Genomic DNA, 25372 nt, shown 5'->3' with positions numbered 1-25372 from the left:
CTCCATTCAGCCTCCTTTCCCCACCACGCTGGGCACCGTGAGCCATGGGGCATGTTGCTGTGCTCCTGCTTAGGCAGGGGTGAGGGTCTGGGCCCACATTTCTCTCTCCCACCCTCCTCTCTCGGCTGGAGGAGGGGGTTCTCTCTGGGCATTCGATGAGCATCCACTGGAGCTGCTTTATCCCTGCCATTTGCAGCTAATGCTTTCCACAGCCTTTCCTAAATGCGTCTGGTTTGTGGACAGATTGCTTCATTAAATGGCTCTGTAATTGGGGCCCAGCCAGAGCTACATTAGATGTTTGTAAAAGCTTTTAAAATATATAGAAAAATAATAATAAAAACATAGTTTTGGTTTTCTAACACCCTCTTATTACTGCTGCAGCCTTCTGCTGACATGCCAGGCGTGGGCAATTCTTTCACTGTGTAACTTGCTAACAAAAAGACAAGCTGCTTTCTGCAAGCCAAGGAGCACTTCACGAAGCCTTGTGTGTGCTGCAGGCATCAATATTGACTTGCAGGAGCCTGGCACGGAGGAAAACCACGGGGTAGCAGATGTGGCCCCCAGTGTTTGGCTGCAGGGGGGGTCCCAGCGTGCTCTGAGCTGTCACCCAGGTTCGCTGGGGCACTGAGCCCCTTGATCCCCAGGGAGCAGCGGGCTGTGTGTCCCTGCTGGGGTCTGGAGGGAAGGGTGATGGTTGGATCCTGTGTGGAGTTGGTGTTTGGCGAGACCGAGCTTGATACTGGGCTGTGGGGTGCTCCCTGCCTGCTGCTCTCCTCACTGGTGTAATAAACTCGCACACACAGGTGGCACCAGAGCATCGAAGCGGTTTTCCCTCTGTCTGCCTCTCCTCTCTCTTTTAATTCGGGTTTCATTAGTTCCTATGGTAACCATGAATATGTCTGAGGGCCTCGGAACTGGAGAGGATGAGTGGATGCTGTGGAGTGGGAGTGTCGCGGCGAGGTGATGGATGGAGAGCCCTGGCACCGCGGGCAGGGGATTGCGCGGTGCTGGGCGCTGCGGCGAGGCACCGAGGCAGTGCTCGGGCGGGGAAGGTGCTGTGAGGACCCAGCACCCCCGGGCCGCGCTCGCTGCTCGAGCTCCGAAATGCGCAGGAAGCTCCGGTGAGTTCGGGTCTGGCTCTGCCCCGGGGGCTGCCGCGGTCCCGGGCTGGGTCTGCACCGGGAGCGGGTGTGCCCCGTCCCACCGGCTCGGGTATGGGGGGTGCAGAGTGTGGGAGAGCCCTTGGAGGTGCCTTGGCTGCTGGTTTTGGGGGTGCATGTACCCAGGGGCTGATGCTGCTGGGAGAGGGGCCGGGGCTGAGAGATGGAGACTGAGGCACTTGTGCACTAAATGGGATTTGGTACGTGCGGACCCAGGACCCTGGCACGGGCCAGTCCTGTTGTGATGCCTGGTTTTCTGTTCTCGTGTTCTTTACTCACTTCATGGGAAAGCTCTGGGGGCAGCTGAATCCCCCAGGCTGGCCAAAGGGCATCACATCCAGAAGCAGCCCTCCAGACCTTGGCTTGGTGCTGACATTTGAGCCACGTGAAATGCCTGCAGAAAGCTCGCAGCATCTCCAGGACTGTGGGGTGCTCCTGTGGTGCCCTTAGTGCTCCTTGGGGCACGGCTTCATGCAGGGCTTGTAAAGCGTGGTGGAGTTTGAGGTCAGGTTGTGTTGCCTGGGAAGGGAAGGGCTGAGCCAGATGGCAGCTAACCCCACTTCCAGAGCGGGGAGGTCACCCCAGAGGAAAGCATCAGCCTATCACAGGATCTTTGCATATCAAACCCGGCCCAGCCAGATGGGCTTGCCTGGGGAGTTTGCTTCTCACAGCCCTGCGCTGACCCCAGGCAGCACAGCGAGTGCAGGGACCCCCGAGGCCCCTCCACCCAGGGAATCCTCGTGCTGGGGATGTGGGAGGTAGGAAGGTGTGGTGGGGACAAACCTGCTCTGATGGAGATGAACTCGTGGGGACCTTCCTCCTCCCTCCAGGCAGACTTCTCGGGAGCAACCAGGTCAGGAGATGTCCCATGTGGGAGGTTAACCAGCCCCTTGCTTGCGATGGCTGCTCAGCCCCCTGCAGTCTGGTTTTCTCTTTGGTGTCACCAGTGAGATACACTGAGAAACCACTGAGTATTTAAAAGAAAAGGTCAATAAAAAGTCCCTCCTTCAGGCAGTCATCTCTTTAGTCTTAAAAGCAAAACCAGCAGTGAAACACTCATATCTCCGTGGAACAGAGGAGCCTTGTACACCGATTATTGAGAGTCAGTGCTAAAATTCACATGAAAGAGCATGTGATACTCAGCTGATGGTGGGAACAGTGATGGAGATAAAGGTGGGAAGAGAAGAGATGAAAGATTTGCTTGACCTTCGAAAAATGAGCTGTGTCCAGGCTTGAGGCTCTTTAATATTTGATGGGACAGAGCTGAGTTAATGGGAAGATGTGGGAATGATTTAGCTTCTTGGCAGTAGCTGCACTGAGTATTGCAATAATCTGGGAGGTTTGCGCTTAGGTCCTATGAGGACAAGGTCTGGAGAGCAGAGTGTGTTGGAGCTAATCCCTTTGACTTTATTACCACCTTTCAAAATGGGTAATTGCATGCAAATATATGCTTGGCAATTGCACTGTAGCTGTAGGAGCATGTGCGTTGCACTGCAGAGAAAATGCGATCACAACTACGGTGAAGCAGTGGCTGCAGCGAGGCAATTCCTTTGGCTTGGGGGCAGGAATGCAAGAGGAGAGCTGAGTGTACGGGGCTGGTGTGCCACGGGGGCCCTGGGACCTGGAGCAAGCGTTGGAATTGGTGAAAATGGATTTTAACCGATTTTAACCCAACCACTGAGTCTAGGTGGGCAAAACGAGGTAGGGGCTGGTCCTGCTCCCAGCCAAGTGCTGGGCAGACTCTAGATGGGTCTGTGTGGATGGGGGTTAACTGGGCACCCAGTTGAGGCAAAGGCTGTTTAATGGACATTGCCCCACCATCTTGATGCTCTCCTCTACCTAGAGGGATGCCTTGCCCTCTCGGATATTGTTGTTATACTAATTGCCATTGATGTGCATGTGGCTCATCTCACAGCAAGTTCTGAGCTTTCCTAAGCCACGTTTCTGGGTCCCCTGGCCCTAATCCCAGCCTGATTTCTTGTGAAGTTTTGCTGGAATCTTAAACCACCGGTGACAGGTGATAGGCCAGCAGCCTGAAGTGGTTCAATCCCTTCAAAATGATGGTGGGAACCCACTTTGTACCTTGTTTGGTGCTTCCCCAGTGAAGCTGCTACTCTGCCTCCTCCTGGTGGGGAGCTCCTGGGGCATGGTGGACATGTGGGGCTGGACACAGCATCCCTGGCAAAATGGGTCCTTGTGCCGGAGGCAGGTCTGGTGCCAGGGTCCCTGCTGGCACAAAGCCCCTCACCAGTGCAGGGAGGCTGCAGCCCAGGCCAGGGATGGTGACAGCTCCCGGCGGCGCCATCCCCGCTCCCCGTCTGCTGCCTCTGAGCTGCCTCTTGGGCACTTGTGCCAGGCCTGGACAATGCTGGGAGCACGGGGCTGCACGGATCCAAGTCCCTGCTGTCCTCACAGCCCCCAGTGACGGCTCTGCCCGGCGGGAGCCTGGAGGGTGGCAAAGCAGCGGCCCCTGGGCTGCTCTGGGAGCGGCGGGAGCTGCCCCAGGCTGTGGCTGCGCCAGATCCGCGTCCTTCACTGATCCGCCGGCGTTTGGGTGCTGCTCGAAACAAAACCCCTGCGCTCTGACCGGGTTTCGGGGTGCCCCGGCCCAGGCCGTGCGAGTCAACCCGGCTCTTCCGCAGGAGGCGATGGGCCCGCGGGGCAGCGTTGCCAAATCCTCCTTCATTTGCCGTGCAGATGCGAGCACGCTGGGGCAGGCGGCGAGCGGCGGCGGTGCGGGACCGGCCCGGGGCCCTCAGGAGGCTCCCTCCCGGGCCGAGTCCTCTTCCCGGCTGTGCCAGCAGTGGGCACACGAGCGCTTGGCTTCTGCTGCCGCTGGTTCCCACTGTGAGCGGGTAACAGCGAGGGGAGCCGAGCCCGGGGCTCTGCTCCTGCCTGGCCACATCGGGGGGACCTCCTGTGGGCTGGCGACCAGGCTGCTGCGAGCGCGGACCCTCAGCTCACATCGCAACCGTGGCCGCCCCTCTGGGCAGTGGGGTGAGCCCTGAGCAGGGGCTGCAGGGGCTGCAGGGGCTGGGGCAATGCTCGGTGCCCATCAGGGAGCAGTCAGCGGTGAGCGTGGTCACATCCCGGCATTCCCAGGCTGGAGATCTTCAGCACGAGGTGGGAGTCGCTGGTCCAAAAGGAGCGATGTAACCCTCCCAGCACCGGGGCGATTGACAAAATCCAGCCAGCCCCAACGTCTCCCCGCTATCTCCGCCGGCAGGCGGGAGCTCTTCCCTCTTCCTGGAAGGGCGGTTATCGGCCCGGCCGTCCCCGGAGACACCCAGCCCCGCAGCATCCTTGCAGCACGTTTCACAGCCTGCCCGGGGCACAGGAAGCTTTCCCAGCAGCCGAAAGGTGCTGCCGGCTTTGAGGACTCGGGGTCTTACATCCATTTAACCTGGTAAGCCCTATCTGTGTACCATTTCATGGGGGGTATTGGCACAGCTCGAGTGATGCTCCCGCCTAAGAGACTCCCCCGGTATGTGTCTCCCAGTGGCTTGCTGTAGATATTTGGGGTTATTTTGGGGGTTATTCCTGCAGACGCCTGAGCTGCAGAGCCGAGGCAGCAGACTGGGATCTGGCGATGCCAACGCCGCTCCCCGGTGAAGCTGAGCTGGTGCAGCCTGTGCTCACCAGTTCCATGTTAAAATGTTGTTGTTGCTGTCAGCCCTCACATATTTAAAGCTAGATTATCCACAACTACATCTGCCCAGAGGACTTAGCAACCCCCACGTGGGTCTATTTTTAGCGGTGTTTCAGACCTAATAAACCCTGCTGGGTTATAGATCTTCCCTCCTGCCATATTTACAGCCTGTCAAAATAGGAGCTGTTTGCAGACAGTCGAAAGGCTGCTGCTCGGAAGAAATAACAGCCTTCTAAAAGCAAATATTGTTGTGACAGGGTGGGGGGAGCCTTAATGGCTGCGGTGACAGAGGCACCATCTGCCTTGGGTGCGTGTTCCCAAATATCCGGGTGCGCAGGAGGACGGGGTTGTGTGTGGGAGCCGAGGGTGCAGCAGGGCTGCCATGGAGCTTGCCCGTGGCAGGGTCCTGGCTGCTGGTGAGTGCTGGGGGTGTGGAAAAGCCTTTTCCCTGCTCGGTGTGCCTGCTGCTCTCCTCTTGGCTGTTGTCCGCTTGCCTCTGGGACAGGAACAATTTGGGAGCACAAGTAGCCAATGATGCCGGAGCAGGGCCGGGAGCATGGTGCTGGTGCAGGCGCTGGGCCAGAGCCCGTGCTTGGCTCCTGATGATAACCTCATTGACTGCTGTGCTGCTCCCGCTGCCCATTGCTTTCTCTTTGGTCTGCAGGGCTCTGGCTCCGTAAGGGCCGGTGCCGGCGAGCCCGTGGTGCTGCAGGGATATAGCCACTGGCACTGCGCCGGGTGCTGGAGCTGCCTGGCAGCGCTCCCACTCCAAGGGACGGTTTGGTGCCAGACGGTGCCAGCAGGACCCGTGGTCGCTGTCTGGAAATGGCCCCGCTCCATCTCTGATGGTTTGTTTCCAGTGGGCCTCGTGATGCTGGTTCTGTGCTTGGTCAGCAAACACCCGCGTCAGCGTTGGACGTGTGTGACGTCCGAGGACCTGGCGTCCTCCAAAGCCTGGTTTAAAAACCTGTCTTAGCTTAGCCTCCCACCCAGAGGAGATGTGTAGAGGCTTGACAGGCACTTGAATAGGTCAGAGCTATGTTAGAATGTCCCTGTGAGGACTCAAAGGTCACTCCTTTCGGACACCGTTTCTCTTGCTCCTCTCGAACGTTACCGGTGGGACTGTGCCAGCTCCTTCCTCCTACAAGCAGTTTGGTGTTCAGCCTCTCCAGTTGGAGCTTGGTGTTCATGTGAGGGTGAACCAGAGGCTGAGGAGTGGCTCAAGAGCTTCCATCAGGTCTTCACTGGAGCTCCAGAACCTAAACACAACTTTGTTAACAAAGATTTGCTTTTCACTTGCATGTTAAGCTCCAGGGCAGGGGCTGCGCTGACAGGCAGGAGGGTGAGACTGTGATGATGGGAAGTACAGGATCAGACCAGAGGTCTGTGTCCACCTCCTGGGAGTGCCGGTGCTCAGGGGAACACTGGGAAACAGGACACGTAAGTCATGTCCTTTCATCCGAGGTGCCAGCCCCCTCATGGGCTCCCTGCAGGCCAGGCTATGGGAAAGGAGGGTTTTCCTTTTGCCTGTGTTTATACCTCTGCCCGTGTGGCTGATGTGGTCACAGTGGCTGCAGGCTGGACGCACAGAAGGGGCTGCTGTGAGCGAGGCTCTCCCCTGCTGCGCCAGGCACATCTCCTCCTGGGGAGGACAAGCACCCATCCAGAGACCCTGTCGTGGTGCGGGCAGTGTGCATGTGGTACCAGGATGGAGCAGGTCTCTTGTTCCTGCTCATTGATGAGCTTGCACAGTGTGAGGTGATTTAACAAGGGAGGTGTCGGGCTGGGTTTCCAGATAACAACTGCATCATTTTCTTTCTATCCGAAGCAAGAGGCAAGGAAACAGCTGTAGAGCCACAGAAACCCATTGCTGAATGTGATTGACTTCAGCACATTCCCTATTGTGCGGGTGTCACTGAGATAATACCTGTGTTTTAGCTCCACAAATTGTATGTGTCTCAACGCTCTCACATCAAACAAGGTGTCTGAGGCAGACGGGTAATGGAGATGTCAGCATCTGGAAGCTGCTGCCCCCCATGGGACAGGGACGTGTTCCTGCATGAACCGATGACCACCCCTCGCAGCAGAGCAGGGCACTCATCTCCCCCCAGGAAACCTTTCCCTCCAGAAACCTTTTCTGGAGCTAGGAAGGGTTTCTCCCCATTCAGCACAGACTGATGCAGTGGCAGATACCATCCCTCCTGTCACCAGAACACCCCAGCACTGGGGGAAATCAAGGCCCAGAGACAGCATGAGATTTTTCCGTGGCTGGATGCTGGTGGTGGCTGATTGGAATAATGGCTTTGGGGATGGTGGTTGGTCTGCAGGGGGAGCTGGGGAAGGACCGGGGCTAAGCAGGGTGCTGGTGGTGCTGGGAGCGTGTGGCTGATGTTGGTTTGCTGTGCACCCTGGATCTGGCTTTATTAGTGATGTTAATGATAAATGATGGCATTTAGGTCACTGATTTGTTAGTAAAATTCAGAGATCTGCTCATGCTGCAAAGACCTATTTCCTCTGCTGATTTGATCTAATTTAATTTAGTGCTGAAATCTCGGAGCTCATCTCTTCAGAAAGTCTGCGTTTACAGGGAAAACCACCCCAAATTATCAAGAAGACAATTTCCATGTAATTATGCTGCTGTCAGAGGCGTGACTGCCTGGTGCTGTGTTTAACCATCAGAGATTATGCACTCACACAAGGGAGCAAACCAGGCAGGGGCTGGTGCTGCACCCGAGGCTGACACGCTTCTGCCTTCTCCTTTGCCACTGACTCACTGCCTGGCCTTTGGCATCTCCCTCCATCTCCCCGGGCTACCATTTTCCTCTTGACTTTGGTTTATTACAGTGCCTGTTGGCCCACGATGTGCCAAGGAGCCAGGGCCAGCACTGCTTGGCTCTATTCAGCACTGCTCTGCTTAGCTCAGCACTGCTGAAGGGCACCAAACCCATGTGCTCAGCACCAAAACATGATTCTTGCGTTGAAGTCCCAGGTGCGTGTGATGGGAAGGTGCTTCTAAGAGCAGCCTCCAGAGGGACACAGCTTTGATAAGAAGCTCTCGTGCTTGAGCAAACAGCCACTGGGTTGCCCTCCCACCAGCACTGCTTGGCACCAAATGTTTGCTGCCTCCTTCTCTCAGTGCTCAGGGGAAGGGAAGGGGCGTGGGGTGACCGCAGGGTGGGCGGTGTGGCCCAGCCGTACCTTCCCTGGTGCTCTGCAGTGGGTCACCTTCATGGCTACAAACAGCCGTGCCGTGACCTCCGCTGCAGGGGTTTGTACTCAAAGTTGAATTGCAGTGTGATAATCCAAGCTCGTGTTGTATCACTGTGCTAACACAGATCACAGCTCTGCTCTGCAGCCGGGCTGCTGCGGGCCAAGGCTCTGTGGGGGCAATACTCACTGATCTCTGGGTGGTTTTGGGGTGGGCAGGGATGTGCCATTCAAGGAGCTGTTTTCCATACCAGCAGAATGAGAGAGGAGGCCGCTGACCACAGTGTGTGCCCCAGGGACCACAGGTACCATCAGGTTCTGCCTCAGGAGCTCAGCTCAGGTGATGGTGTTACTGCTCTGCTTCATACATGGGCACCATAGTAGGAAAATCACTCATGTTTCACTCCAGAGGGGCTCATAAACCAGGTCAATGTGCAGCACCGCTGACCATCGGACCCCGCTGCTGCTCTCGTGCGGGGCCAGCTCGTTTTTCATGGCTGGCTATACCTGCCTGAGCCTTGGCTTCCTTCTGCAGTGGGAGGTCATTCACTTGTAATGAGTTTTTGTTCTTTCCTTGAGCTTTGATTGCTTTCCCTGCTCATTTCCTGGGAAAGCTGATGATTGCGCTGGGGAGATGACACATTGCGGGCCACGCTCGGCCCCGCGTCAGGCAAAGGGTCGATGCTCATGTGTGCTTGTGATGGGCTCTGGATGAGGGACAAGCCCATTGTGTTGGCTCCCAGATGAATTTCTTTTGCCTGTATCAATCCTGTATTCCTGTGTATCTCCTGTACTGGGTGGCAGGGAGCTGCAGGGCACAGTGGGAAAGATGGGTCTGCCCCACACTTTGGCACATGTCAATCCCTCTCCTGATCACTCTGAACTGAGCAGGTGCTGAGGTTGCTGGTGGTGTATTGTGCCCATCTCACATGGTTTCAGGAGAGATAAACCTTGCTGTGTTCTGTCTGTGCACTGTCTGCACGGAGCAGCTGCTTTGTGCTTTCTTGGTATTTCCTCTATGTCTTTCTGATTGAAGCCATAAAATAAATCTCTAATCAGATTACTCGGGGCTGGATGTAACACAATCTAAAGCTCTAGTTCTTGTGATACTTCTCTTAAAACTGGATGCCCTCTTATCCTCCTCCTGCAGCACCGTTTGGAATGCTCTAATCGCTTTCTCCCTACTTTTGCAAGCTCTCAAATCCTTTTCTTCCTCTGCCAGGGAAATCAGAACGTGACTGTTCCTTCGCAGGGAGCCGGTTGCTATTCCTGGCTTTCGCTCTGTGTTGCTTCAGCTCCTTTTGTTCCCCCCTAGCTCCCGGTCTGAGCTCTCCCCTTGGTGCTGCGGGTGCTGGTGCCCAGCCACGTCCCGCTCTGGGGGGGGGAAGCACCATGGGGGGCTCTGGGTGATTGCTGGGGTGATGGGGAAGGGTCCCTGGGCAGAGCTGTTGGTGCCCCATTGGCTGCTGTGGCTCAGCCGCGCCGGGGCCGGTCTGGCCGTGCCTGCAGCCCCTGTGGCCCATGCCTGGCATAGCTCGTGTATTTCTGGCCCTGGCCCTCCTCAACCAGAAATACCTCTTGTGAAGGGAGGTGCAGAGCGCCCCAGGGATGTGCTCAGCACCACGGCTCTGGCCGGAGGAGCCCTGAGTCACCTGGGCTGTGCCCACGGCTCAGGTGGGAGCGATGGGGCCATGGGGTGAAACGCACCCGTGAGCGGCTCCGCAAGGGCTGCTTCGTGATGGGGGGTTTGCTCTCACTGCAGCACTGACACAAAAGCCAAAGTTGCTCCATAAATACATGGCGTCATAACAATATCAGTAGCATCACTTATTCACGGGAGGCTCTTGACCTCATCACAATCTGGTATTTTCAGATCCTTCTTTCTTAGCAGAGTGTCCAGAAGAAAATGCCAGGCTTTGTGTAAGTGAGCCAGCCACCCATGATCTGCTAATCACAGCGTGTGATTGTTCTGACCCAGCACTCCTCCTTGCTAGCTGCAAACCTGTCTCCTCTGAAGCAGAAATGTCAGGGTGTTTTTAAGGAGAGATTTATTTCTTCACGCAACAGGGGCAGCTGCTGGACTCGGAGGTTATTTAGTCACTGCGGAGTGGCTGATTTAACACTGATTGTTTTGTTAAAGGAAGGATGGAGACTCGGAGGAGCCCAGCGAGGCTGCTGGGGGGTGGAGGGAGCTCATGGTCTCTGGTCCGGGCTCCACCACAGAGAGGGCTGGAGCTCTCTCCAGCTGAGCCCGGGACCCTTCCATGGATGGGGAGCTGACAGTGCTCCAGGGACCTCTTCAGAGCTGACCCAACCTGCCCCTCGCTGGGACTGGTTTGATGGGATCCTCTCGCAGAGAGTCAAGGCTGGATTGGAGACCCCCATCATGGCTGATGCGCTGCTGGAGCCAAGGAGACCTGGCTCTGCTCCTGGGTGAGGGTGCCCCAGTGGCCACTGTGGCCATGCAGTGCAGGTCCCTGTGCTCCCAGCTCGCTGTGCCCACCCTGCTCCTGCTCCTCACACTGGTGATCAGAGCTGGTCACTGTGTGCACCGTGAGCTCTTGTCCGTTTGCAAGGGGGACCCACTGGATGTGAGAGGGAGTGCAGCAGGGCTCGGGAAGGCACGCAGGGGCTGGGGCTGTTCATACACACCAGTCTTGCTGCCTCCTCTGCCTTTTGGAGCATCCCTGGTGTCCTGCCCTAGGCTGCCCTGGAGCATTTGTCAGGTAGCAGAACACAGGAAATAGAGGGCAACTTCTCCAGGGCCCCACCGCATCCATCAGCGATGTCTCGGGGAGGAGGTCCCTGGTTCCCCCTCACCTGTGTGTCCAGTGCCTGAGCATCCTGATCCCCAGGAGGACCCACAGCCCCTCACCGTTGCTTGTCTTGCCCTTGTCCTATAAATTGCAAATCAGCAGAAATTGATTTCAGGTAGGCTTGTTTGCCCTGTTTGGATGGAGAAGACGTGGCTGAGTGTGTCTGCGCAGAGCGATTCTCTATTTCCAAATATGAGAGAATTGAACATCTTTAAAAATCAATACAAAGCCACTTCAGCATAAACCAGGAGGAGATTAATACTTAACTTGTCTGGAAAAGGGGGAGAGAGACAGTGGAAAATGTCTCCAGGGAGAGAGACTCAATGAAATTCAAAGCTGCCTGTTTAATGTGAGAGGGAAAAGGTTTAAAATTAACCCCCCTCCCCTTCATTAACCAGGAGCTAATGAGGTGCTGCAGAATTGCTCTGACTGGGGGTGAGAGGGGCTCTCATTTCTTTCTTTTTCTCTTTGCTATGCCTGGAAATCTGTTGTTCCAATGACTTCTGCTCCGGAGGAAGCAGTCGGTGTCTCCTGCAAGAGCAGATGTGTTGGGCCGAAAGAAGGCTCCACAGTGTGAGCTGAGCACCCTCCCTTCCCACCAGGGAGGGTGAAGGTGGCACCAGGGGGAGCAGGAGTCTTTCCTCTCCCCACTCAGGTTCTCTCACCTACCACGTGTGGTTTGGTGTCAGCCAGTGTTGTGCCAAGGAGGCAGGAAATGTGTTTCGGGGTGTTTTGAGAATGGATTGGGTTTTTCCTTGTGGGGATGTGGGGATTTGGGCTGGGATCCCTGTGCTGAGGCCCTGCTGCTGCTCCAGCCTCCCCGGGGACCCATGAGATCTGCTGGAATACAGAAACACTGGTCTTGGATTGAAGTTGAGGTCTTGACCCTCTGAAGGTCTGTTTGTGTGCTGTGTGGGTCAGTGTGAATGGTGTGGTCAGGTCCTCCTGGGCTGAATTAATGTGGCATCTTGACAAAAATAACACTGTTCATATTTTTATCTGGCTTTTAGTAGAATGCAGGGAGAGATTACGGGGATGATGGGGTTTTGTTGAATTAAAGGATGTGTCTGATTAGGGATTGTGCTGAAGCATTTAGATAGGAAAGGCTGGAGCAACGGTCACATTGGTCACCTTAAGCATGGTGGGGAGGGGTGAGAGTGGCTGCCAGATGTGCTCCGTGGCTCCTGAGCAAACACATTCATTACAGGAGAGCCCCAGTGCTGTTAATGATTGACTGCCCCAGCCAAGGGCTTTCCAGGCATCTCCTGCTCCAGGGCCTTGTGAGACCATGGGGATGTTGTGCTGTGTGTGACCTGGTGGGCAAGGAAAGGGAGCTGCTGCAGGGGGATGTCCCACTGGGTTGGGATGCTCATGGTGAGGTAGCTGTGGCTGGTGCTACGGGTGGGTGGCCATGGTCGCGTGCCCCCAGCCCCCTGCCCATCTGTGGCAGGGCCCCTCCTGTGCTGCGCTGGGGGTCCTCCCATGCAGGAGGTGTGCTCCCTGGTTTGGGGCCAGGCTGGTTAGAGCACATCCAAGGGGATGTTTTCCTGGGCTTGACCCGATGTTGCCATGGGATTATGGTGACTGCAGGGTATGGAGCTCTGCTGGTTTTGCTGCAGGTGCTGATGGTTCAGCCCTGTTCAGGGCTGGAGCTGTGCCTGCATGTTCTTCTCCTAGATGCCTACAGCATGGGCTGTTTTCATCCCTCCACTGAGGAGCATGCTCAAAACGCTGTAGCTGGTCCTGTGTCTAATTCCTGTGAAAATTAAATTCACAGAGGAGGAAGGTGAGATGGGGGGGACGGACAGGGGGGCCCGGGTGTTTCATCGCCATGGCAACACAGACTTCCAGGGGAAGGTGCTGAGGTTGGGAAGTAGATCACATACAGTTTACTTAACTTAAAAATATATACGTCTTTCCTGGAACAAGCTGTGTGCCAGCTCCCTGGTGCAGGAGGCAAGCTGAAGGGCTCCTGCTGCTGCTCTGCTCCCGGGCCTGGCTCTGTGCAGCTCTGCACTGGGAGGGATGCTCGGCTCTAGTCCATGCAGCTCTGCTCCAGGGGAGGGTGCTCAGTTCTGGTCCATGCAGCTCTGCTCCGGGGAGGGATGCTCAGCTCTGGTCCATGCAGCTCTGCTCCAGGGGAGGGATGCTCAGCTTTGGTCCATGCAGCTCTGCTCCAGGGAGGGTGCTCAGCTCTGGTCCATGCAGCTCTGCTCCAGGGGAGGGATGCTCAGCTCTGGTCCATGCAGCTCTGCTCCAGGGGTGGGTGCTCAGTCCTGGTCCATGCAGCTCTGCTCCAGGGAGGGATGCTCAGTCCTGGTCCATGCAGCTCTGCTCCAGGGGAGGGATGCTCAGCTCTGGTCCATGCAGCTCTGCTCCGGGGAGGGATGCTCAGCTCTGGTCCATGCAGCTCTGCTCCAGGGAGGGATGCTCAGTCCTGGTCCATGCAGCTCTGCTCCGGGGAGGGATGCTCAGTCCTGGTCCATACAGCTCTGCTCCGGGGAGGGATGCTCAGCTCTGGTCCATGCAGCTCTGCTCCGGGGAGGGATGCTCAGCTCTGGTCCATGCAGCTCTGCTCCAGGGAGGGATGCTCAGCTCTGGTCCATGCAGCTCTGCTCCGGGGAGGGATGCTCAGCTCTGGTCCATGCAGCTCTGCTCCGGGGGAGGGGGAGAGGGATGTTGAGCCCTGGCGCAGGCGCGGCAGGCACGGGCTCAGATCAGCTCCGTGTTATCCCGTTCGGGGAGGGTTCGGAATGCCAGAACAAGGCAGAGGGAAGCGGTTCCAAGGCAGGAACGCCTCCTTGCCCCGGTCCGGGTTTTGAGGGGCCGCCCTGTAACTTCCTCCGCTGAAAACCCCGGTGTTGGCGTGCTCAGACGCGGCTCTTCCCGCGGTCCCGGTCTGGCGGCGGGCGCACGGAGCGCGGTCGCGGTCCCGCACACACACACGCTGCCGCCGCCGGGGAGCGCGCAGGGCGGCGCGGGCGCGGAGGCGGGCGCGGACGCGCTGCTGCCCCCGCAGGTGCCGCGGCGAGGGCCGGAGCTCGGGCGGCGGCGGCGATGTCCGTGTCCCGGCCGGCAGGGAGGATGCCCGCCCGTCGGGCCGGCGTGCGGGCGGCCGTGGTGCTCATCGGGCTGCTGCACCGGTCCCGCAAGCAGAGCAAGGAGAAGAGGTGACGAGCGGGTGCGCTCGGGGGGCTGGGGGACGGGGGTGCCCGGGGGAGGGGGCTCCGGTGCGGGATGGAGCTGGGCTCGTGTGTGTGCGGGCAGCGCTCCCCCGGGGCTGGACCGCAGGCGCGGGGACCACCGGCACCGGGTACCGCGGTCTGTGCTTGTCTGCCCGGGGGTGACTGCGTGAGAGGGGGAGCAGGGGCCGGCCTCCCGCCGCCCCCAGCGGGGTGAGCCCCGACATCCGCCTCGCCCCACGGGGCACGGAGCTCCGGAGCCGCTTGGACTCGGCGCAGCAGCCGGGAGCAGCTGACGGAGGGTTTCGTCTTTCATTGACTAAGCCGCGGGCTGTGCTCGGTGTTCAAGTTTGCGCTGGGAGGAAAGGGCCTGCTGGCCATGGTGCGCCGCGGGCATCCGCGCCGCTTTCCCCCGCGCCCGAGCTGCTGTGCGCTGCCGAGGCTCGCCCCGCTCGGGTTTGTGCTGCACGTCCCCGGTCACGGAGTTCTCTCTCCTCCAGGACTGTGCTGCTCTGGCAACTTTGCTGTTAAAAATAGTGAGAATTGTGTGTCCAGACCTCGGCAGTGTGTGTACCGCTGAGCCGGGTGGAAGCGACGTGGGCACTGCTGCAGATGGAGGGTTTTTTGTGTGGTTTCCTGGCTGGTTTTTTGGTTCAATTTGTGATTTTGTACCACAGCCATATGAATGGAGAATTGATTACTCGGAATCTTTATTGTAACGTATCTCCTCATCTCCTTATCTGTGAGACTGAAAAAAAATCAGAGTAAGACAATTGGGATGAAGCTGTAGCTCTTTGCCCACACACAGCTCTGGGGCACAGAGGCCATACCCCTGTTTTTCATGCCCCATTTCTCAGTGCTGCTGCCTTGGACAACAAGTGCCCTTGAGGGCAGGATTTTAATGATGCTTTTATGACTTAGCCATGGCCTTCCCCTGTAGTTCATGCGCTGCTGCTGCTGGTTTGGGATATTTTCTCCTCCTTTGCTGAGGTTTTGGGTGGATCATTAAAGCTGGGCATCCAGAGGTGTGTGCTCGCCTGAGCTGGGCCGTGCCACCACTGTCCGGTGGGATGCGGGTGTAGGAGCTGCCTTGGGGCTTGACCATTCTTGTCTGTTGCCCCTCAAGTTTTGTCTTGTGGAGCCCAGGCCCATCCCTGCCCTAGCTCTGCCCATAGGCCGTGAGCTCAAGCTTTGGGCCAGCATGTTTCGGAGGGGCTGGTTGGTTGCGGGGTGGCCAGAGTCCCCCTGACCCCCCAGTGCTCTGTTGTCTGGAGCCTCTTCTCTCGCTTCCACGTGCTGTGTGTAGGGAGTGTGTGAGCACCAGCAAGGTCAGTGCTGCCAGCAGGGCCCAGATGCTCCTTCAGATATTGTCCCCCTGGAACTCATTTGCCATCCTGCATTTGCCCCAGAGCATGGCAGGGAAGGAAGGGGAGAGCTTCACCTGTCACACCGAGCGAGGCTTTTCCCAAAGAGTCAGCTTTCCCCTGGGCACCAGCTTTCCATGAATGAGCTCAGCGCGACACTCGAGGGCTGAGGAAAAATCTGGCTCCGAACTCTCACAGAAATCTGGCCAACGTGTGGGTCTGGGTCTGTTGGGTTTTTCCCCCACCATCATGTTGAGCACGAGCTCTCTCAGTGTAGCTCTTGCTGGGGGTTTGCTCAGTGCGAGAAGAGTCGCACAGACACCTCAATGGGAGAACAAGACCCTGAGGAGGGGTTTTCTCCTTCTGCTGTGGACTGAGGAGCCTTCGTGGGAGCGACTGCAAGAATTCAGGCAGCGCTTTACGGCGGTTGCTTTGCCTTATGCAAGCTGCCAGGGCCATCAAAGTGACATAATCTGCAGGAAAAGGAAGGGACTGCTAGCGGCATCGTCAAAAGGGACTCTGTTCCTCCACCTGCTCCTATTTTCTTTTTTTCCTCCTACATTCAGTCTTTGTTCTGCGTTTGCAGTTGAGTTTTGCTTTACACGAGCCATATGCAAGGCTGGCAGGATCGGTGGCAGCTGCAGAGTCCCTGGTGGCCTGTGTCCCTTCCTTGTTAGCAACCCAGCAAAGAGCAGCACAACAGCTCGCCCTCACCGTGCTCCCCTCGCCGTGCTGGGGCGATGCTCCTGTCCCGCTCCAGAGACCCAGGGTTTGGATATGGATGTTTTCATCTAGATCCATTTTCCTGGATGTCCCATGTGTAAGCGAGGGGATGCTACAGCGGCTGTTCTCTGGCGGGGTACAGCCGGTGCGTGGGTGCCCCAGGGTGGGTGCACCCCTCCATTCGCTCACCAGTCTCAGCTATGGTGTAGATGGCTGGGAACAAGGGAAGTGTTTCCACCCAGTGCTGGTGGTTTATGGGTTGGTTCAGGGCTGCTCACAGGTGGTCTGTGTCCTTGAGAAAACCTTTGTGCTGCTGAAGGCCGTTTTAATCCCTGGTTGTTTCAATGGCACGTTCACCGGAGCAGCGTCCTGCGTGGTTTGGGCCTCTCCCCTCCTGCCCCAGGCTGTGACCGCGTCCCTTTGCCCTTTGGCATCGGTTCTGCCGGCGGTTGGAGATGCTGGTTTCTGGGAGCTGTTCTCTGCAGTTTGCAGGTTACTGAATCAGCTTGGGAACGGCTGCCCAGGGCTCACGGGCTCCTGTTTGCCAGGAATTGGCTCAGATGAGCCTTCTGCTCTTAAGTCCAGGAGTGCCTGGGCTGAGGTACCCAACCGGTGCGGGAAATCACTGCTTTCTGCTCCTGCGAGTGACAGCAGACGGTGAAGTTTGTAAATGATAGAATCCTCTTTCCACCATTATTTGCACAGGGAGCCCTGCTTTCCCGGCCAGACCAAGTGGGAAGTCCTTGGCTGGTTGGAAAGAACACAGAGCCTGCAGAGGGGCCGGCAGAGCAGGAGCGGCCCCCCCACTGTACCCTGCACAGGACAGGCAATGCGCAGGGACCCAGCACAGGCAGTGCTGCCTGCACGGGTGTGGAACACTCTGCACTGTTCCCAGCAGTGTTTATTCTCTGTGCAGAGGGGTGATTAAAGCTGAACTCATGGCAGTGAAATGTCACCTTGCTGTGAGCAGGGCTCTGGCTGCCGCTCGTGGGAGCTGCCCGTGGGGTGTGCGCAGGTGCAGGCTGGCACTTCACACTTACCGTGATTTATTGCAAGAAACGTAGAGCAGAAAATGCTGTGCTCGTTCTCTGCTGACTCTCGGTGCAGCTCGGTGCACCAAGGTAACGCTTCGGGGCAGGGCCAGCCTGAGCCCAGGACGTGACAAGGTAAATCAGCTCATTAGGGAAGATGTTCCGCAGCGGGGGCTTTGCAGCTGGGTGCCGGATGAGACCCGGGTCCGGGGGGAGCCCTGCAGCAGCGCGTGTCCTCTGCAGGCGTCCTCCCCGCCATGAGTGATGATGCAGCGAGATCTTGGCTGCCTGGAGTGCCCGGGATTGGATGGAGAGCTGTTCAAAGTCAGAGTAAGGTGCTCCGCTCAGGCACTCACTGCAGATCTCCACGTGCACAACCTCAGCCAGGTGCCCTTGTGGCTGTTGCAGAAAAAAACCTGCTTTTGGACGAGTTCCTTTTGCAGTCTGAGCAGGCGGCCGAGGGCTTCTGGCTCCACTGGTCCCAGATCTAGGAGTGGGGGGCTCAGTCCCAACGTGAGTGGGGTGGAGAGGTTGCGGGATGGAGAGGAGCCTCTGGTGAGGGAGTTCAAGCATCCCCAGCTCCGCTCCCACCACTGCCAGGCGCAGGGGCTTAACCCCGGCGCTGGGAGGGTGAACAGCAGTACAGGGACAGAGTCTCCTGTGAAAATCAGATGCTGGGCACTGAATATTAAATAAGCTGAAAAGGGAGCAGCTGGCAAAGTGATGGCCATCAAGGGCAGAAAAATGATGAGGCCAAAAATAGAGGCTGTTAATTTACAGGATAATCTTTGCTGTCCTTCCGAAGGATGCAGCATCTGGACAGGCTGAACCTGTTGCTGCAAGAGTTCTGCACCTCCTTAGATCAGGTTTCATCTGCAGAATTAAGGGTAGGTTTAAAGGTAACCCACAATGCTCTGTGTTTAATTTACCCAGTGTAACAACTGGTAGAGCCAATCGCTTAGTGTGAAACACCTCATTGTGTCAGGTAATAGGTTGACATCTCCTTTCACCATGTGTGATTTATATGAACACACCGTGTCAATTTAGAGCCTGGCTGCTAAATCAGACAAACAAAACAAGAAGGTGGGATGCATTAGGTGTTTTTCATTAGGCTTTAGGTTGGGAAAGCGAGAGAAAAGAGTGCACTTGGAGGCAGAAGTTCAGCTGAAAAAGCTGAGGGGGCATAGATATGAATATGTAGGCAATTTTCGGATGAACAGGGATGCTCTAAAGACAAGAGAAAGACTTTGTCTGCTCTCACTGTGTTGGGAACCCACCATTGCCCATGCACTCAAAATGGGAGGGAGCCCCCTTAGAACATCCCCATGGCTCTGGGAGGGGGATGGACCCACTGCGGTGGCAGGGCTGATCTCACGGTCTGCATTAGGGAGCCCTGCGGTTGGGCCTGCGTAACTGCATTAAGGTATTTCCTTAATTAGATTTACTAAGTATGTAGGATTCTAATTCTTTCTTTTCCTTCTCTCTTAATTTGCCTAATGAGAAAAACGAAGAAACAAAATTACAAAGACGGAGCCCCTGTTGCATCCGGAGAGGCCGCGTGTGGCCGTGCAGCTCCGGAGGAGGCTCTTGCCCATCCTGTGCACGGTTGCCTGGCCCTGGCCAGGGTGGGCTCAGGGTGCTGGGGCTGGGTGAGGCCCCTGGCTGCTGCTGGGCCCTGGGTGTTGCCTCCAGGCAGTGAGTGCAGTGCTGTAACCTTTGTTACTGCCACTGGAACCACATGTCCCGTGCTGCCAGGGAGAGGGCACAGAGGTGTTCATTGGAGTTGTGCTGTGCCAAGCCCAGGCTTCAGCTCATCACACCATTCCTGATGTCCATTGCTGTGTGTTCTCTCCCCTGCTCCCCAGTTGCCCTCTCATGTGCTTGCAGTCAGGCTGCTCGGGCAGGAGCTGTGTGTTCACCATCCTGGCGCAGGCCTGCGGGCGTTTTGGGAAGGCTGACGTGGAGCATGCAAGGGGCTGTGCCATGGAAGGGTCTCAGCCCGCGGGGTCCATCCTGTGGCACAGCACAGGCAGTGACGTTTGCAGGCTGCTGACCGCTGGCATCGCTGTCTCCAGGGCATCCCAGGGTCCCGGGGCCGCTCCTGGGGCTGTGCTGTGGGTGGGAGCTGGGTGCTGGTGCCCTGGGGGCTGTGTGGTGTCCCCTGACCCTGTCCTTGCTGCTGTGGGCCCTGGGCCCCTCGCTGCGGTTTGGGCTCCATGCACATTTGTACCCCTGGCGCCAGGCGGGAGCGGGTCACAGCGTGGGGCAGCCTCCGTGGCTCTGGTGGCACCTTCAGGGGAGGTCCCAGGGGCTGCTCTGCCTGCGCGCACACTAGCGCACAGATAAGGACGTGCCGATCCTCCCCGTGATTCATTTAGCATCCCAGGAGGGCAGTCTGCTTAGGAATTAGGCTGACGGTCCTTGACCCCGCGCTGACGGGAGACTGAGTCACCCCAGTCGGTGGCTGCAGTTTAACGTAACGTATTTCCAGCGCATGGAGGCTAATTACACGCGGCGGCTGCTGAATGGGTTTGTTTTGCTCTCCCCGGAATTGCAGGAGCGGTTCCAGCAGTTTGGCCCCAAAGAAGCAATCAGCATGTGACAGAGGAACATGTTGTTAAGTTGTGTGAGTGATTTTGCAATACTTAGGATATGATGCTATGGCAACCTGCTACAAATCACAGATAAATCAAATTATTTGTGCATCCCTGTAACTTTAATCTTTGCAAAGTCTGATACATTTTATGCCTTTGAGGCCACTCTGCAGATTAGAGCAACCAGGCAGAGCTCATGGTTCAAAGCAGGAGAGCAGAGGATGAGTGGTTTGCTCCAGATCAGGCTGTGCTTTAGTGTCCCAGAAAGTCAAAAAGCAAACAGTGGAAATCTGTCATCCTCAGCATTCTTTTCAGCAGTGCAGCCATGGTGAGTTGTGGAGAGGAGAATGGGCAGGAGCTCGATGAACAGCATGGAAGGGCAGGGAATGAATTCTGCTGTTGCCCGTACACCGACCTACACTGCTTTAGTTCATTTCTTGCATTGAGGAACTGGAAGATGCTCAGAGCTTAAACGAGATGAACTAATGGAAAGCAAATGCCCGCGCGCCTGCCCCGGGCTGTGGGAACTGCAGCCAGCAATTAATAACAAGTACAGAGGGTTTGGTTTGTGGGGTTCCGGGGGTTGTGGGCCAGGTCCCCCCATGCTGTGCCGATCCCTCTGTGCCCCTCCAAGACAGAATCATAGGCTTGAATCCAGAATTCCCCATGCCATCCAGCTGGTGTTCCCCTGCCTGCAACTGGAGTCCATTACCTTGTTCCTTGGATAATGAGAACTATCTGTCTGCATCCTGTTCCCTTGGCCACAGGCGCTGCAGCTCCCTGCTGCTGTCTCCATGTGTGCAACACACCAGCAGCACGGGCTGAGAGCTGGCAGTCCCCCAGGTCTGATCATGCTGCCCTAGGGACCTGGCACTGCTGGCTCCAGCTGCGTTGCCATGAAGTCAGTCCTACAATGACAGGACGAGATGCCAAATTCCCAGTGTGGGCTGTGGTGCTGAGAAGGGCAGGCTGGGACCCTGCAGGAGCGTGGGGCTGCAGTGCCTACCTGCAACCATAATGTGCAGGGGCTACCTCTGGACTGCTGGTATGTACACGTGTATGTGTTGGGGGAGATGGAGCCAAGGTTCATCAGGAGCAGAAGTCTGCTTATTACCAAGAGCAGGAGCAGCAGCAGCCAGCCCTTCCCAAGCTCTGTTTCTGTCCCTTGCTAGCAGGGATGCAGCCAAACAGCCACCCCTTTGGTCACAGAGGTGCCAGTGGGGTTTTGCACTTGCTATTGCACCAATGGTATGTAGAAAACTTGCCTGCAGTTCCCACAGCATCCGCGCTGCATCCCTGCACAGGAGGTCGGGAGTGCACCTCTGACGGGAGCTGTGTGCTTGGAGATGGCCCCAGCGGGTCCAGGCTGCCGTGTGCCGTGCCGTGCCGTGCCATCCCAGGGCAGGCTGCCATGGAACCAGACCTGGTTACTGTGAGATAAACAGGGGGACATTTTGGCCGTGTTTCTGCGGGACTGACCTGGCAGGGACGAGAGGAAACGAGATTAACTCAGATCTTCTGACTCCCAGGCCGGTGTCTGGCAGTTCTGCTGCGAGCGGCAGCTTGGGCGTCTGCCTGGGGAGCAGCTGGTGGGAAAGGGCTGGGGTGCTTGGATCAGGCAGTCAGTGGAGGGCTGACGTTGTGCCTTATGAGGTTTGGGGGGATTCTGTGTGGGGTTTCTTGGCAGGTCCATGGCACGGGAGCTGCTCCCCCTGCCCTGGCGTCTTGCATCCTCCTGACACCTCTCACTGCCTCCAAATTCGGCCCATGCCAGGTGCCTGTTGGCAAAGGGGCTCTGGGCTGGGCCCTGCCAAACCTGCACTGTGGTGTCCCTGGGTTTGTGCTGGTGTCACCAAGCTGTCTGCATCCAAGCTCGGATCAGATTCGTTCACCACCCAGGCTGCCAGTGGGGCAGTGGAGGGACAGCCCCAGGCAGTCCTCCCAGTGGAGGGACACTGTGGGGATGGGTGTTCATAGCAGCTCAGTCCTGCTTCCCTCCTCCACCTGCATCCCTGTCACCGCGCCCCAGACCTGCAGCCGGGCTCTGGCTGGCTCCTGGGATGAAGGCAGGTGCTCAGCGGGGCAGAGGGGTCCCACCCCGCGCTGGGCACGGGGCTCCTCAGATGGCTTTTACCATCTTCTGATGCCGTTTGGTCCCTTCTCAGATTCAAGCTGCGCTTCCCCGGCAGCCGGCCCGCGGCTTCGCCAAGGAAGATCAGCGCCTGTCTCCCGGGGCGCTGACACGCCTGTGCCTTGGCTCTTTCAGGAAACAGGAGCTGCTCAGCAGCACGGATGTGACCGTCCCGGAGCGGCCGCTCTCGCCCCCCCTCACCGCGCCGCCGACCATGAAGGTGAGTGAGTGCGCGGGGGATGCTCACGGGGCTGCGGCGCGGAGGGGCCGGGCTGCTGAGGAGCAGCGCTTCCAACGCCGCGGCTGCACGGGTCCGGGCTGCTCCGGGGGGGGCAGCAGTGGGTGGGCTCTGGAGCTGAGCCCGCAGCGCGTTCAGGCACCATCAGCCGTGTGCGTGTCGCTGGGCTCGCATGGCGCGGCCGCGGGCAGCGGTGCCAGGCAGGGCGCAGAGCGCCGGTGCTGTTACCCTCTAACAGCCACCATGAGGCAGCAGGCAGGAGCTGCGGGCAGCGCCTGACCCAGCGCTCACCCTGCCAGGGGCCGCTCTGCTGCTGCCCTTTGCCGTGGTGGAGGCAGCGGGGCACAGGACGCGGCTCTTTCCCTCTGCTGTGCCCATGCGAGGTCACCTCTGCAGGCTCTGCTCCTCCTGCATCTTCCCAAACCCAGCGGGAAAGGTCACGAGAGCCTGGTTAGACCTGGAAGCCGGTCCCGGGTGAGCCGGGGCCGGTTGGGCACCTCCGCAGCTCCCAGCTCGTGTTTATCTCACCCAAACAGCCTCAGGCGAGCAGGGAGCGCGCAGCCCCGTGCCAAGCAGCGCGATGCAGAGCCGGGTGGTGACCTGGGGCAGAGCTTCAGAGTGAATTCAGGAGGAAAAGTCGATTTGAGACATGGAAATGAATGGGAAAATAGGATAAAATACCTGGGGTTCACCAAAAGCCGCTTCTGTGAGAGCCATCCTAGACGTTTCAGCGATGCCACTTTCCACACAAAGGCAGTTGTAGCTCTTCTCCCCGGGTTGCTGCAGACTGCTCGCTGTGAAGCCACCCAGGAAAATACTCATTAAGTTGGAGATGAAGTGGATGTGAGGATTTTGAGGTAGCTGAGAACCTGGTTAAATGATTAAGAGCAAGTGGGTTTGGAAATAGAACACTGAGTTGGAGGAGTTTGTTAGTGGAGCATTTGATGGTTTGGCTGTTTATGGTTTTGTGCATGACCTTTCCACACAAAGCAGGTGGGAAGTGACATGGATCACTGGTGACATGAGCTGTGGCACCTCATTGGGCTACAGAGGAGGAGAGGGGGATCCCAAGGGGGGTCAGAGCCTGGAGCAATGGGAGGGAACAGGGATGCCTTTGCCCACATCATGTTTGAAATGGAAATTCTGCCTGTTAACACAGGCTGAGCCCGGCTGTGTGGGTGCAGAGGTGGCTCCTGGTGCTGGGGTCTGCTCCCTGCCCTGCTGCTGCTGCAGGGTGCATCCCAGCATGGGGCCGTGCATCCCAGCACGGGGCTGAACATCCCAGCATGGGGCCGTGCATCCCAGCACGGGGCTGAACATCCCAGCACGGGGCTGTGCATCCCACCATGGGGCCGTGCATCCCAGCATGGGGCTGTGCATCCCAGCACGGGGCTGGGCACCCGGTAGTGCCTGGCAAACCCTGTCCCGCTTCCTGCCCAACCTGTTTCAGGCACTTTGCCTCCCAGGGAGCCACCCTTTGAGACAACAAAGCAGCAGCCCTGCCTCTGGCCTGGGGAAACATTAACGAAGGAGGTGTGGGACAGGCAGGGATGGTGATGCATGGGGTGGTGATGCAGGGTGGTGATGCATGGGGTGGTGATGCAGGAAGATGATGGATTTCTTCCGGGGCCTGCTGGTGAGTGCTCCCGGACCCGCGGGAGGGGTGCTGGGCAGCACTGCCCCACTGCGCTCCATCCTGGCTGATCCCACCGGTGCAGGGCTTCCTTATGGGGGTATCTTTCTCTGGAAGCCTTCAAAGGGCACTTTTTGCAGCAGCTTCTGCTGAGAGGGGCCGTGTCCTTCACTGTGCTGATGCACCGGAATGTGACCATCCATCTCTCGTGCTGCCTGTAGCACGCTCAGTGGTGAGGGTGAGGACACACGAGCTTGGAAGGAAAAGCAGCGGTGGCATCTCAGTGGAGTGTTTTGATTTCTGAGGCCGTTTGGACCTGCTCCTGGGCAGGTCTGTCCTGCTGAAGGTGGGGGGGGACGGACACACTGTCCCCTCCGTGTTGCCTTGGGTTGCCCTGAAGAAGCAGATGGGGGTCAGTTTGGAACCTTTCAGCTTCCTGCTGGGCAGCACAAAGGTGTAATTGTCTCTGCTATAATTACCAAAATACCTGCGGCCCAGTGAAGCTGGCTCCAAGCTGCGGAAATCCCTGCAGGGCACAGACTGCCGTCTGCTGCGCTGAGCACATGAACGGGCTCCCGGGGGAGCTCCTTTGGCAGGTGGATCCGGTGCCGCTGTGCGCGTTGGTTCCCTGGGTCTGGCTGCTGCCAGAGCGGCTCCTGGAAACTGTGTCAACTGCTCAAAGAGTGTTTGTCCATCGCAGGGACCTGAACATGAACTGGAGTCTAAACCAAGCTCAGAATAAGGAAAAGCCTTTTTAAAGGGCTTCCAGGTTCAGGCTCTTCCGAGCCCGGGCTTTGTTTTCCCTCCTGTAGGTGCAGGAGGTTAAACTGGGCACAGTGTGAAGCTGGAAGCGTGGCCTCAGCAAGTCCCACCTGCACTGGCAGTGTCTCTGCCCCATTCCAGCCGGTGTCACTGGGGCAGCCATAGGCTGCTAGTGCTGTAAAACCAACCTTTGCTCACCACGTTTGTTAGAAGAAAATCTCTCTGAGGTTTTCCTTTGGGTTTTGATTTTCATTTCTTCGTCTCCCCTTCTGTTTGTTTTTCCTCTCCTTTTTGTCTTTTGATAAATCCAGTCTGTTCTAAGACTCACTAAAATCGCCCCCAAGCCTTTCTCCTTGGTACCGTGGCTCTTTCTGCCCCAAATCCCTCATCCCTCTTCTGCAAACTGTTTCTGGTAGCCGGCAGCATTGGAGCTGCTGATCTGGTTCCTGCTCTCCCTCCTGGACCACAGCATCACCTGCAGCACAGATGCCCCTTGGTCTTATGAGCAGGGAGCAAACACGGGTTAGAGGAGAGGTGGGAAGGATGCGGGAAGGAAGGACAGGGCGGCTGCAGCAGGGCTCCCGATAAGCCATGGAACAGTTTACTGGGAATGCCTCAGCATTCACAGCCGCTGCTTGGCGAAATCGTTTATTTGCCTGTACTTGAGAGCAGGAAAAGCCGGATGAGGATCAGGATCATCCAGCTGTGCCTGACCCCCTGCACCAAGTGTTGCCAAAGAAAGGGAGCCACTTGCCCCATGCACTGGGGATGCTTGCGGGGCTGCAAAGCCCCGTGGCACTCAGCCCATCTTCCTGAGCTGCTTTGGAAGCGGAACAGAGCACAGGAGGAGAGGAGGGAGCTGCTGCTGCTCCCTGTGCTGCT

At 57.5% G+C, this 25372-nt stretch overlaps 1 protein-coding gene across 5 annotated transcripts in view; it reads left to right on the top strand.

Moving 5' to 3' along the window:
- RAP1GAP2 (RAP1 GTPase activating protein 2) overlaps nt 1-25372 on the top strand; it is a 60091-nt gene that overhangs the window by 17036 nt on the left and 17683 nt on the right. For 3 of the 5 annotated variants that reach the window (XM_062615629.1, XM_062615631.1, XM_062615630.1), the window contains one exon: nt 21993-22077. In XM_062615629.1, the coding sequence (XP_062471613.1) occupies nt 21993-22077 (85 nt within the window). Of the gene's footprint in view, nt 1-4337; nt 4567-21992; nt 22078-25372 lie in introns of those variants that run through there. The other 2 variants (XM_062615633.1, XM_062615632.1) reach the window with 1 other exon arrangement.

The sequence above is a fragment of the Pezoporus occidentalis genome, unplaced genomic scaffold (assembly GCF_034315485.1).
Source record: "Pezoporus occidentalis ecotype Australia unplaced genomic scaffold, CSIRO_AGI_Poc_V1 ctg183, whole genome shotgun sequence".
In the NCBI taxonomy this organism is placed as follows: Eukaryota; Metazoa; Chordata; class Aves; order Psittaciformes; family Psittacidae; genus Pezoporus; species Pezoporus occidentalis.
The sequence above is the reverse complement of the archived record's forward strand: the minus strand, read 5'-3'. Positions and strand labels throughout refer to the sequence as shown.